The sequence below is a fragment of the Podarcis pityusensis genome, assembly GCF_964106645.2.
Source record: "Podarcis pityusensis genome assembly, chromosome: 2".
NCBI lineage: Eukaryota > Metazoa > Chordata > Lepidosauria > Squamata > Lacertidae > Podarcis > Podarcis pityusensis.
In genome coordinates, this window is record NC_138029.1 from 79,251,898 (window position 1) to 79,264,693 (window position 12,796).

Genomic DNA, 12,796 nt, shown 5'->3' on the forward strand with positions numbered 1-12,796 from the left:
GATAAGAACAAAGAGGTTGGTGTAATGCTTGCTAAAACATTTATATTTCTCCACAGGAGGACTTCAATATCTGGAAACTGGAAGACAAACACTGGATCTGCAATGTTGGAACAAATTGCCATGTCAGATAGGTAGATGAGTCTTGATGCAATAAGAAATCATGGATGTGCCTAATTGGAATAATAATAATAATAATAATAATAATAATGGGAATACAACTGAATTTTTTAGAAGTGTTGTGGTTGTTGTATGTGCAGCACCAGCATACTTTTGCTAACGTTGCATCTGCTCAAAGTTTGAGTGGATGGAGAGCAGACATTTAAGGGAGAAACTAGCCCTTTAATAGATTCTCTGAGAATTCATTATCCAAGAGCTTCTATCTTTCTCTATCAGCTTTTGCTTTCCATTGCCATTTATATTCTTACTTGCATGGAAAACACTGAAAATATCTTTTTTAAAACACTGATAAACTGTTTAAAATCAACATCAACTTGATACCAATAATGTTAATGTGTTCCCCCACTCCATTCACCTTGGCCCTCTTCAGTCATTCTCTACACATACAATGCATGAGTTTGAGAAAGAGGGTAATGGAACGAGTCTCAACTTCATGTGTCCTGCTTGCCTTCCTGACATTCATGTGTATAAGCTATGTGCACATAAGTGTGCCTTTTGAGATCTTCTGCAGAGAGGGTTGAAAATTCTGCTGTCCATGCACCCCATTGTTAAGCTCTTGGGGGGGGGGATCTTATTCAGGTCACAATGTTTCAGGACTTCAAGATACTAGATTATCAGCTTTGAAAAAAGAAACCCAAACATTTAGAACAGCTAGTTCATGTTAACGGCTTATAACAGTAGGGGTTCTATGCTCCAAGGCCAAAAACAAGAGTTTTCATGCATGACTTTATTAAAGCAAGCTTTAAAATTTCATATCTGAGCTTGTAAGCTATAACCCAGTCAACTGCAATTGTTGAGATGACAGATAAGTGAGATGCACATCATATCCTGAAAGGTGGAAAAAGGCAATAAGGCATAGCTTCCAGAAAACAGTAAAGTGAGAATATAATTCCACATCTTGAAGGTTTATTATGGGAAATGTTGACCAATTTATTCCTACCCCTTTCAGAGGGCCAAACTAGATGTTAGAAAGAAGATGTATGGAATAGTTTCCCAATATATATATATTTAACTGAAATGCAGGAGAAGAGGCTGTTGAATCCCGTTCTCCCCAGCCGTTTCTTCTCTCAACTTCATTCCCGCCGCCTACCAGCTGCTTTCCACCACCACCAGGACAATTATAAACTGTAGTTTGGCCCTAGAGTGTGAGAACAAAGAAGAAGTACCCTTTTGCCAAAGTGGCAAAAATTGGAAGTGGCCCCTTTGGTGTATGTTAGAAATTGTATGCTTTGGATCTGCATTAGATTGCATCTGTCACATGCCTGACTCCTAAAAACAACAACACTATGCATACATGTTTTTACTGAGCAGCCTTTAGGCTCAAGGCAAGCCTTCCGTTCTTAATATTTGTTTCCATATGTGGCTGTTTTTTCAGCTTTATGCATTGTATATGAAAACTGACTTCAATAAGATCTTCTGAGTGTTTCTTTGGTTTCGTAGGAATAGCCTTTCAAAATAAGGTTCCTTTGTTTGGTTTGGTTTTTCTCCAGATTTACCATTAAAAGAAACAACACTTCTCCTAGATTCAAGAGACTATAGCACTTTACAGCAAGAATGGCTTATAAACAAATAAAGCCAATTATGACGGTCAGCACTTCTACAGATGTTGAATTTGACATGCATCCAAGAAACAACTTCAGAAATGAAGTCATACGAGAAATAAGCCACTCCTTTCATTCCACAAGATTTCATCAATAATAGTTCAGACCATTTTTGCAAATGTCTGTGCCTAGCTTTTTTATTTAAAGAGAAACCATTCTACTGGAGCAGATTTCAATTAGTAACAACGATAGATAGCAGGATAACCAGTGTGGTGCTCTGCAGATGTTGTTGAACAACCGTTCCCATAATCCTTGACCATTGGCCATGTTGACTGAGTCTGATGAAAGCAATTGTCCAACAACATCTGGAGGACACTTCTTTGTCTGTCCTTTAAGGGTATTCAATTCAAAGCACATCGCGTTGGTTTGGGTAAGTCTGACTTCCAATCAAGCAGGTTTAGCATCACAGCCAATTTTCAGGCTGCTTACTGTGTTACACAGTGGCAAAGGCCTGTTTGACCGCATGTACATGCACCAGGGACCTTCAGTCAGTGCTAATTACGGCTTCATGTGCTGATATGTTAGAAATGACCATGCTTTGCTGTTTGCACATGTTGTACTTTTATGGTTCGGAATATAATGCTTTATGTTACAGTCCTATTAAAAGAAAGCCTGACGCTGAACTGAGGGCATTAGGATAAGTGAAGTTGCCAGGGTGAGGGCAACTCAGAAGCACAAAATATCAGATGTCTCAGATCTGGTTCACTTATGCAACAATCTCCCTTAATGAGCAATTTGATCATCAGAAATATTTGGAGAAGGTTATATAAGAGCTAATGTGGTGATGATTTGTATTAGCACCAAGGCACGGTTACAATCTAAATTCAAACTAATATAGCTAGAACACTATTGTGACAAGATCGTGCTTTTGGCTAAAGTGAGCTTCTTTTCACATTCCAGGTACAAGCTCTGGATTGACAGCTGTTCAGAGATGTTTGGAGGTTTGGACATATGTGCTGTCAAAGCAGTTCATGGCAAGGATGGGAAGGATTATATTTTTGAGGTGTGGTATATGCTTTTCCTCTGCCAACACTTTTGTTGTTGTTGTTGTTGCTGTAAGATATTAAGGAAAACCTCTGCTCCTAAAGATTACACGATTACACTTGCCTTTTTTTGCATATTGCAGTAAATGGCACTGCATGTGGGAAAGCACAACTGTTTCATGATGTGGTGTAAGCTTGCTTCTGAATAGGATCAAAATACTTGCATTGTATTTCCCTAATCCTTCTGCTTTCCATTTAAGTGAACACACCTCTACTGCTTTAGTGCAAGATTTATAGGCCACCTTTTCCCAAGAGAAATCGCCCCAAAATACATCTTTATATAAAAAGAGAAAATAAGGATACAGTAATATTCTTCCTCCCCCCCTTTAAAAAAGTATCCTGCATTATAATTAGATAAAACATACTATTGTATGCTACTGAACAGTCGAATGTCTGTCCCTGATAGTTTGTGGAATAAACAAATGTTCTTTAATTCATGCAAAGCACACACCACTTTGGATTACTTAGCAAACAGGAAGATTTCGAAGTTTGGTAAATCCATCTGCCCAAGGATGCAGGCTTTGGCTTGGGTCCAAAGGTTTCTAGTGGAAGCAGAAGGACACTTTACTCACATGAGTAGATTTTCATAGGTCTCTTCCCGATGCTGCACGCCATTCCCAAGGCTCTCCCAACTCTTAGGACCAGTTTTTTCAATGCGGCACTTGGGCTGTAGCAGGAACAAGAGGTCAGGAAAGCCATATTCCATCAGCAGAATGTTGCTAGCTTTTATTTTATTAATGTGATTTACATAAACTGAAGGCTCATCACAGTCAGGGTTCAGGCTTTGTTATGGGTTGGACTGAATGAACCTTGGTGACCCTGATCAAGACCGTATTATTATTACCGTACTTGATCTCTCAACAGCTTTTAATGTCATTGACCATGATATCTTCCTTTACCAGCTCTGTGAAATGGGAAACAGGGGCACTGTTCTCCCTCCAGTTCTCTCTCCAGGATTGGTTTCATTGGATAGCATTGGACTATTGTCTCAGAGCCCCTGGGTGTCATGGAGTGGGGTGTCTCAGGATACAATCCTGTCCCTAGTGCTATTTAACATCTACATGAAGCCACTGGAAGTGGTTTTGGGAGTTTTTGGTGAGGTATCATCAGCAAACTTAGTTTGCTGATGATACCCAGCTTTATTTCTCTATAATGCATGAATTAAGAGAAGCTGTGCAAGCCTCTCCTATGCCTAGACTTGGTGGTGGGCTGGATAAGGGCCAGTATCCTGACTCACTCCTGACTTTGGTTGGTGGGTTCCTTAATCTGCACAATTGGTCAATGACCTACTTTGCATGGGGTTGTTCATTCCCATAAACAGTAGGCTCCATCTTAAAATCACTTTTTCTCTGCAACAACATTGTTGAGTAGGTTTTTAAATTTCACCATGAAAGCTCAGGTTAAGAAAGAGACCAGTGTAGATAAGGGATAAGGAATCTGCGGTGCTCTAGATGTTACTGGACATCAGTTCCCATCATCTCAAGCCAGCATGGAAATTGGACATGGATGGTGGCAGTTGAGACCCAGCAATAATAATAATATTATAATAATTTATTATTTATACCCTGCCCATCTGGCTGAGTTTCCCCAGCCACTCTAGGCGGCTCCCAATCAAGTGTTAAAAACAATACAGCATTAAATATTAAAAACTTCCCTGAACAGGGCTGCCTTCAGATTTCTTTTAAATATAGGATAGCTGCTTATTTCCTTCACATCTGAAGGGAGGGTGTTCCACAGGGTGGGCACCACTACACTCTCTGTCTGGTTCCCTGTAACCTCACTTCTCGCAATGAAGGAACCGCCAGAAGGCCCTCAGCGCTGGATCTTAGTGTCCGGGCTGAATGATGGGGTGGAGACGCTCCTTCAGGTATACAGGACCGAGGCTGTTTAGGGCTTTAAAGGTCAACACCAATTCTTTGAATTGTGCTCGGAAACGTACTGGGAGCCAATGCAGATCTCTCAGAACCGGTGTTATGTGGTCCCGGCGGCCACTCCCAAATTCTAGAGAGCCGCAGATTCACCTCAGTCTGATTTAGATGATTAATATATATTGCCACTTCTGGTCTGTTTTCTGTAATAACCATGCACAATTGTTTTCTCTAGCTCATAAGTGCCATGTGAATTGTTTGCTGTAGGGGGATTCAGCATGTTTTCCATTTGCAGGCCAACAGCATGTGCTGTTGTCCCCTTCATTTCTTTTTCTGGTTCTGGTCTCCTAATCTTATGACATGTTACTTAACCCTTTCTGTCTGCCCAGATTTTATTTTATTTTTGTACTTTTACAGTGCATTTCTTTATTTGTCTACCTAAAAGTGAGCTCAATGAGGTTCAGTCATACTTTCTTCCAAGTAGACTTACCCTCAAGTATTTGTGTACAAGATTACAGCTTCAGGCTTATTATTATTATTTTGCAAATTATCTTTTACACAAGTCTCAAGGCAATTTACAAACATGCAGTAAAAACTACCATAAGTAGATTTAAAAGCAGTACAAAAACAACTTAATATGGTTTCAAAAACAACACAAATTAGCAGCTAAGACTATTTCTTTAAAAGAAAACACACACCAACATTTTAGGTTGATATTTTGTTATATATCATTTATGTGGGGGGTGGTTGTGTAACATATTACTACACTAGACCAAGATGATTCCATCCAATTGTCCAGTGGCCATAATCTCTTGCCAAATTAGGTTCACCTAAACCCATGCTTAACTCTCCCTTGTATTACGATTTATGCCTCTTTTAAAAAGTGAGAGAAAAATAATAATCTGAATCTAGTCTAATAATTTCATAAAGGTAGGTATGCGGGGCCCCAAGCTATAAAGATAAAAACAAACCAGTTCAAGTGTCATTCTTTCAGATGAACTTTAATAATAAACTTCTAATGAAAACTACAACAAAAATAAACTTTTTCTTCCGGGGAATGTTTTATAGAAACCTTGAAGCTGCAATTATATCCAAATGAGGTATAGAAGATAATACTTGACTGTTCAAATGATAATTTTAGAAACCATTAAACTTGCTAGCAGACTAGTTACATAATCCTAACTGTATTGTTTGGCATCAAAGCTTTTGTTGGCATGGATAACTCAAGAGTAGTTGTGGGGCAGCAATAGCAAAAATAATAATGGTGATCAGAACAGCTGATACCTCTTGTCCATTTGTTCACCATTAAAAGAATCAATTATAAACACAAGTAAGTAGTTCATTTTGTTATTAGGGATTTATTAAGTTGGAGGAATTATTATCTTACTATCCTCAGAAGGAGATGTGGAAATTTTAGCCTGTAAAAGCCAGGCAGGATCATTATAGATAATTGCTGGTCTGCTGAAATTTATAACAGTGTCTTGATCTTTTCTTTAAATACATAGGGTAGTTCTGCTGTGGTCAGAAGAATATTGGGATGGTGGAGAAATGTCATAATTCTGAACCTGAGCTCTAAACCACACACTTCTGTACATACTCCTTTACATAACACTATTGTTCATCCACTGTGCTGTAACTGTTCCTGGGACACTGTGCTTGATGCACACCAAACTGGACTGTGTAACATCCTGGGCCAGTTACTGAGGAGATCTGGAACTGTTCTTCTGATCCAGTTTCTCTATGACATCTTCAACCCCCAGTGCCATAGGCCTTGAAACCAATACATATTCCAGTAAGCATTCTGTGTCCACTCCCCTACCCAGTACTTTCGCTTTATTAAATAAATAATGTTCCCTTTGGCTGGGGAGCAAAAGTTGTGAGCATGTGGCTGCTTCTAATGCCCCACATAGCCACACATAAAAAGAGCAGGTGCTGTTGCTGGAGATTTCTCAGTGTTCAGTGTGTCCACATAGTCAAGGACAGACTTACATTGTCTGATGCCACATCATATCACAACCATACCACATCAAGGAGCCATGCCGCATATTCTCCCAAAGACCAGTTGAAATCACCCATCCAGTTTTTCTTGCAAGATACTTTTTTAAATTATACTTTGGCTTAGTTTCCTTCCCATGTTACAAAAGAAAAATTGAGTGACTTCCACAAATCTCCCCAACTTTCCTGATGAACAAAACTGAGATTTGGACATAGAGAATTTTAAATTTTTGTAGTAATAATAATAAGAATAATAATAATACCCTGCCCATCTGGCTGGGTTTCCCCAGCCACTCTGGGTGGCTCACAGCATATATCGAAATACTCGATTTATTTACAATCACCCACAGCACAATATGGATAACAATAATGGTCTGTAACACAGCATAAACAAATTACTAAAATTATATTTCACTGCCTAATCAGCTTTTGTTTCTTCTAGGTTATGGATTGTGCAATGCCTTTGATTGGTGAGCATCAGGTTGAAGACAAACAGCTTATTACTGAGCTGGTTGTAAGCAGAATGAACCAAATGTTGTCTAAAACACCTGTACCATCTCCTCAGAAACCAACTGCCACTCAGCAGCCTCAAGTAAGGAATGCAGACACTCTTCATAAACTCATGCAGGATTTCAGTAGATAAATGTCATGATGATTGAGGACCTGTTGAGCTGTTGTTATTAGAAGGGAGTGGATAGTAAAAATGGAGTGTGATTTTTGTGCTTCCTTAGAACAGAATTTCAAGCATCATATATTTAAAATATCCAAGCAAGAGCTCATCAATAAAGTTGCGACATTACTTTGGGCATATAAATGATATTAAAGGTTTCTGAATATGTTGCAGTGGGATAAGCTGAATCAACAGTCTTGACTCCAGTTTGCTCCAATGTGCTTTGTTTTCACTCACTTCTTTAAGTAATCATCAAGGCTGGTACAAAGGGCTCTGTGCATCCATGGTTTTGTGGCCATGCTGGTTTTACTTTTATTTTATTTATTTAAAATGTTTATATGCTGTCTTTCCCAAGCTCAAGGCTGTCAAAATGCTATGAAATACTGTGAAACTGTAAATAAAGATATAACAACAATGTAACTTAGCAACTAAAAATATTCTTAAGACAACTATGCAATCAAATCAGCCTCCAGAAGCCACTCAAGTAGTTTGCAAACTTTATGGAAAGCAATAGGCTCAGTCATTCTAGAGCCAAAGCAAACTGCAGTAAAAGCAGCAGAGTCTGATCAGATGAGTTTATAATCAGCATAAGTATTCATAGTTGGTGGTCATTTACTCCGAGGTCAAAAGAGAAAGAAAGAGCTCCTAGTTGTCCACAATTTCTTTTTTGCACCTCTAACATGCTCAAACTGGGATCTGTTCTTAGATTGTGGAAGTCAATCTAGTATGCTAATAGCCAAATATTTTCACTTGGGGAAAAGCCCAATAGATGAGTTTTGTTTCCTGCTAAGACTTTAAGGGCCTTTCCTCAATGTTATGCTTGTAATGTGAAAACTACAGGAATAATTCAGTATAGAAAGTGATTCGCTGCATGGATTGCCCCTGTCGTCTAGAAAGTTCCCATGCCATTGTTAGCCATTCCATAGTTGCCCACTGGTATAGAAACTCTACATGATGGAAGTGTTCCATATAGCTAGTCTTCTGTGGCCACCATGCAGAGGCTGTTTCCTGTGGCCTCCATATTTTGTAAATGTGTCATGGAGACTGGACCTGACAGAACCTCCCATCAGGTTTAGTTTACTACTGAACCAAAAGAAAGAAAAAGGTTAGTTACTGACTTTGGTTTGATGTTCTTGCTGTTGTCCATCTGAATCTATCTGTTTTGCATGCATTTCATTTCAGCAAGCACATCTAATATGAAGGGACTCGGTTAACTCTTGCTCCTGGTTTGTGATTCAGAACTTCAGTTGAGACGATGAGCAATAGTCTGTGTTTTTGTGTCTTATTTTGCTTTGATTTCAGCCATTGACTGTTTTGGGGTATCACAGAAACATCTGGGATCACAGTTTATTGATTCCTAAGCCTAGCTTAGGTTGAGCCAGAAAAGGTAGAGCTATCTTGCCATATCATTGCTGTGACGTTTCAGAATATGCAAGCAACTGATGACCACATACCATCAATCAATCAATCAATCAATCAATCAATCAATCCCCTTTTCATTCCTTCCTCATGTTAGCCATCACCTCTCATTGTGATCAGGTCTGGAGGGTAGGGATAAATTTGAAAGAGAATTAACTCCTGGAAGATACCACCCTAGTGCAGAGTGATTCGACTGTAGACCATAGTTCTGTGAATATAAGTGTCTGTGCCACTTTTCGGGGGGGGGGGGAGCTTCAAAGAAGCAATGGAAAAATAAATTGTGCTTATGGTAGCTGCTAGGGACGCGGGTGGCGCTGTGGGTTAAACCACAAAGCCTAGGACTTGCTGATCAGAAGGTCAGCGGTTCGAATCCCCGCGACGGGGTGGGCTCCTGTTGCTCGGTCCCTGCTCCTGCCAACTTAGCAGTTCAAAAGCACGTCAAAGTGCAAGTAGATAAATAGGTACCCCTCCGGCAGGAAGGTAAACGGCATTTCCGTGCGCTGCTCTGGTTCGCCAGAAGCGGCTTAGTCATGCTGGCCACATGACCCGGAAGCTGTACGCCGGCTCCCTCGGCCAATAAAGCGAGATGAGCACCGCAACTCCAGAGTCCGTCACGACTGGACCTAATGGTCAGGGGTCCCTTTACCTTTATGGTAGCTGCTAAATGGCAGTAATTGGACTGAAGTGATATGATGCAAGTTTCAAAGATAAACAAGCAAGCAAAAAAACTATTTATATTCTCAAAAGGGGCCCACATCAGTTAAACAATTGAAAAACTAAGTTTGTGGTGCACCTCAAATCAGCTTGTTCTTGGAGGATAGTGACTAATTTTTGTTTTAAATTTTGTCATGTTCTCCGAGTAAAAAATAATGCAATTCCACAGAACCACGTGGTAATGCTTCTATTTTGTACTGTACCACTTGAAAGGCAACACAAAATTATTTCAGTCTCATCTAACCACATACAGTGACTAAACTTCATTGTAAAGTGGTTTTAAAAGAATAGCCACATAAACCAAAATAAATTACTTTCTTCTATAAAAACATTTTTCACATTTAGATCAAACTATGCTATGCTGTGTAAATAGTTACTTGTTGCTGTTGTTGAAGATGAGATCATTTTCCAGAAAAGATCAGCAGACAAAAAGATCAGCACATTTATATTTCCTCTGCAGGTAGAAAATGAGGATGGGTGGGAATTAAAACTATTTTTAATTCTTAAGGAGGCAAATTCCTGCCATGTTGTGCAATGCTGATATTCATCTACAGAATTTCATTTTCTGATTTTCAGTACACGAAAGTGAATGGAGGTCAACAGCAGATTCTGAATTTCTCTAAGGGCTCTAAAATTATATAGATACTCTTAAGTGATTGTGAGGGTTAACTATTTGTTTTCTTAAGAGCATAATACAAGCTAATAGATTTTGGTGCATTCTTTTAGTACTTTATGATGCAACTGAGGATACAGTAGCCCTTAAACATACTATAGTACATCAGTCTGTCACTACTGGCACACTGGGTCACTGCATCTGGCTGTTAACCAGAAGGTTGCTGGTTCAAGCCCACCAGGAATGGTTGCAGGCAGGATTCCCTGCATTGCTGAGGGTTGGACTAGATGATCACCAGCGTCCCTTCCAACTCTACATTTCTATGATTCTACAGTCATACTCTTTAGTACTTTAAGCATGAATTCTGTTTTGTGGGATTTCAAGTTACACAGTCTGAAAGCCAAAGCCCACAGGGGCTCAAGTTCTCATTCAAAAGCATCTCTTTTATTTTTAACCTGTGTATCTATGTAGCTCTTTCATTGTATCAATCAGCTCTCAGCACTAACAAGAACACAGTTTAGCGGCAATCTCTGTTGCCTACAATCCTGTCGCTTCCTGAAAAACTAGTCATCAACTGCGGTTCAGGCAGGTGGCGTATCAGCCCCATCACCATTCTGAGAAGAAAACCTGTCCTCTTGTACTGGTAGGAGATGCCTCCAGGCTAAAAACTATTCTGAGTCTCATTTCTGAAAACACCTTTTGTTTTAAGAACCTTCAGATTTTAGCGCCATCTCGTGGAAATCCTGCTTTGAACAAGAGTCCTTTTGAGCTAGTTTATTGAGGGCTATAGAATACATTTCCAAACTGAATGAGCCAGAAAGAAATTTTTGTTTCTGCTTATTCTGCTAGCTTTGATGGAGTGCTTACGGGCCATTATCCAGTGCCTATGGTGTGGTTAAACTGATCTAAGCTGAATCAATGAAATCATAAACAATGACTGATTAATAATAATAATAATATTAATTTATTATTCAAACTGAGCTGTTTGTGTCAGTCTGGGATCCTGACCTTAAACATTTGCATAAGCCAACCTATGCACTGGGTTTTATTAACTGTGCTTAGAATTTATTAGAAAACAGATCATGTCCTAATTTTCTACAGAACAATTTTGCTCTTGTATTTGTCATTTGTCTGAGCTCCTCTGCTAAGGTCTCAGAGCCTGTCATTAGAATGCTGGAACTAGAACAAGAAATAATAATGCCTCCATGCAAGCAGGAAGCCTCTCTGTGTTGTTTGTTTTTTTTTTTGTTTTTTTTTTGTGTGTGTGCTGTTTCAAGCCTAGCAGTGAGATTTCCCCCTGACCAAACACCTGCATCTGAGAGTTTTGTAGTCCAAGGATCAATGCTCTTCCATGGGATCCCAAAGGAGTCACAGCGGCTGAGCCAAAAGTTCCCTTCCCATTTTCATAGTGAGGAAAGGGATAGTGACAGCTGCATTGAAAATATTGCAAAAGGTTTGCAATAAGAGACAGAGCTAACCACATTAGTAGAAATTGTGTGTTCCAGAGATTGCCAATTACTTCCAATCTGGGTTTTATTTTTCCTGGCTTCTCCATACTTCCACATCAGAATAGGTTTGTAAAGTGCCACTTTATACATGCCAGGTGCCCTTTGCATAGTGTTGGGGAAATATGTGCAAGGGTGATGTCTTCTATTTCCAGTGTAGGAGGTACTGCGTTGTTTTAGCCTAGGGCCACCTGCTTGTGGAGAGTGAATGACGACAGTCTCAAAACAACTAGATTGAGGGAATCCAGCACACACACACACACACACACACACACACACACACACTCTGCAGGTGCTGACAGTAGGATACAGGAGATTTACAGACATGGTTATTGCAAGCACACCCGCTGACTCAGTGCACCAGCAGATGGAGCTGTTGTTACATGACAGCAAGATATATAGCTTAGTTCTTGGGGGCCTGTTTTTTCATTTTGCTTGTTTGCAGCTGAACTTTATGAATAATGAAAAGCACTTCTCAAGAACTAGGAGATCTGTTTCTTCACTGTTTAAAAGAAACCATATAACAATAATCTTGTAAATGAACATTTATCCTCTGCAACATGCATGCAGACCATGAGACCCTTTTAAAGACATGATCTCTGTAGTATAACCTCTATGTTGCCAATACCAAAAACATCCCAAGGAAAGGCACAGGAAAATTCTAACGGAGCTCTTCTGCTTCGAAAAGAACTGCTGAGCAGAAAGATAGAAGACCAAAAGATGCTAATAATAACCAATGATTTCCCATTACACATAATACTGGTATCATATGCAGTGGTACCTTGGTTCCCAAACGGTTTGCGAATGTTTTTCTGAAGCTGAACATCTGATGTGGCTTCCGCTTGAGTGCAGGAAGCTCCTGCAGCCAATTGGAAGCCGCGCCTTGGTTTTTGAATGGTTTCGGGAGGCGAACAGACTCCCGGAATGGATTACGTTTGAGAACCAAGGTGCCACTGTACACATGATACTAGTATTCAGGTGGCTGGGTGCTCACTGGAGCAAGATGGTTTGAGCATTTAATGCCAATTCTGGCCCAGCTGCACAGGCTGCCAGTTAGTTTCTAAGCGCAATTCAAAATGCTAGTTTTGACCTATAAAGCCTTAAACAGCTCAGGACCGCAGTACCTCAAGGACTGCCTTCCCCCATATGAATGGACCCTGGCCCTGCAATCATTCTTCATGTGCCTCGTCT

The 12,796-nt window shown here is 39.9% G+C and overlaps 1 protein-coding gene across 1 annotated transcript in view; it reads left to right on the forward strand.

Moving 5' to 3' along the window:
* SYN2 (synapsin II) overlaps positions 1-12,796 on the forward strand; it is a 147,304-nt gene that overhangs the window by 119,343 nt on the left and 15,165 nt on the right. Inside the window, exons 8-10 of the mRNA XM_080994202.1 lie at positions 57-131; positions 2,679-2,781; positions 7,127-7,276. Of these exons, the coding sequence (XP_080850328.1) occupies positions 57-131; positions 2,679-2,781; positions 7,127-7,276 (328 nt within the window). The remainder of the gene's footprint in view (positions 1-56; positions 132-2,678; positions 2,782-7,126; positions 7,277-12,796) is intronic.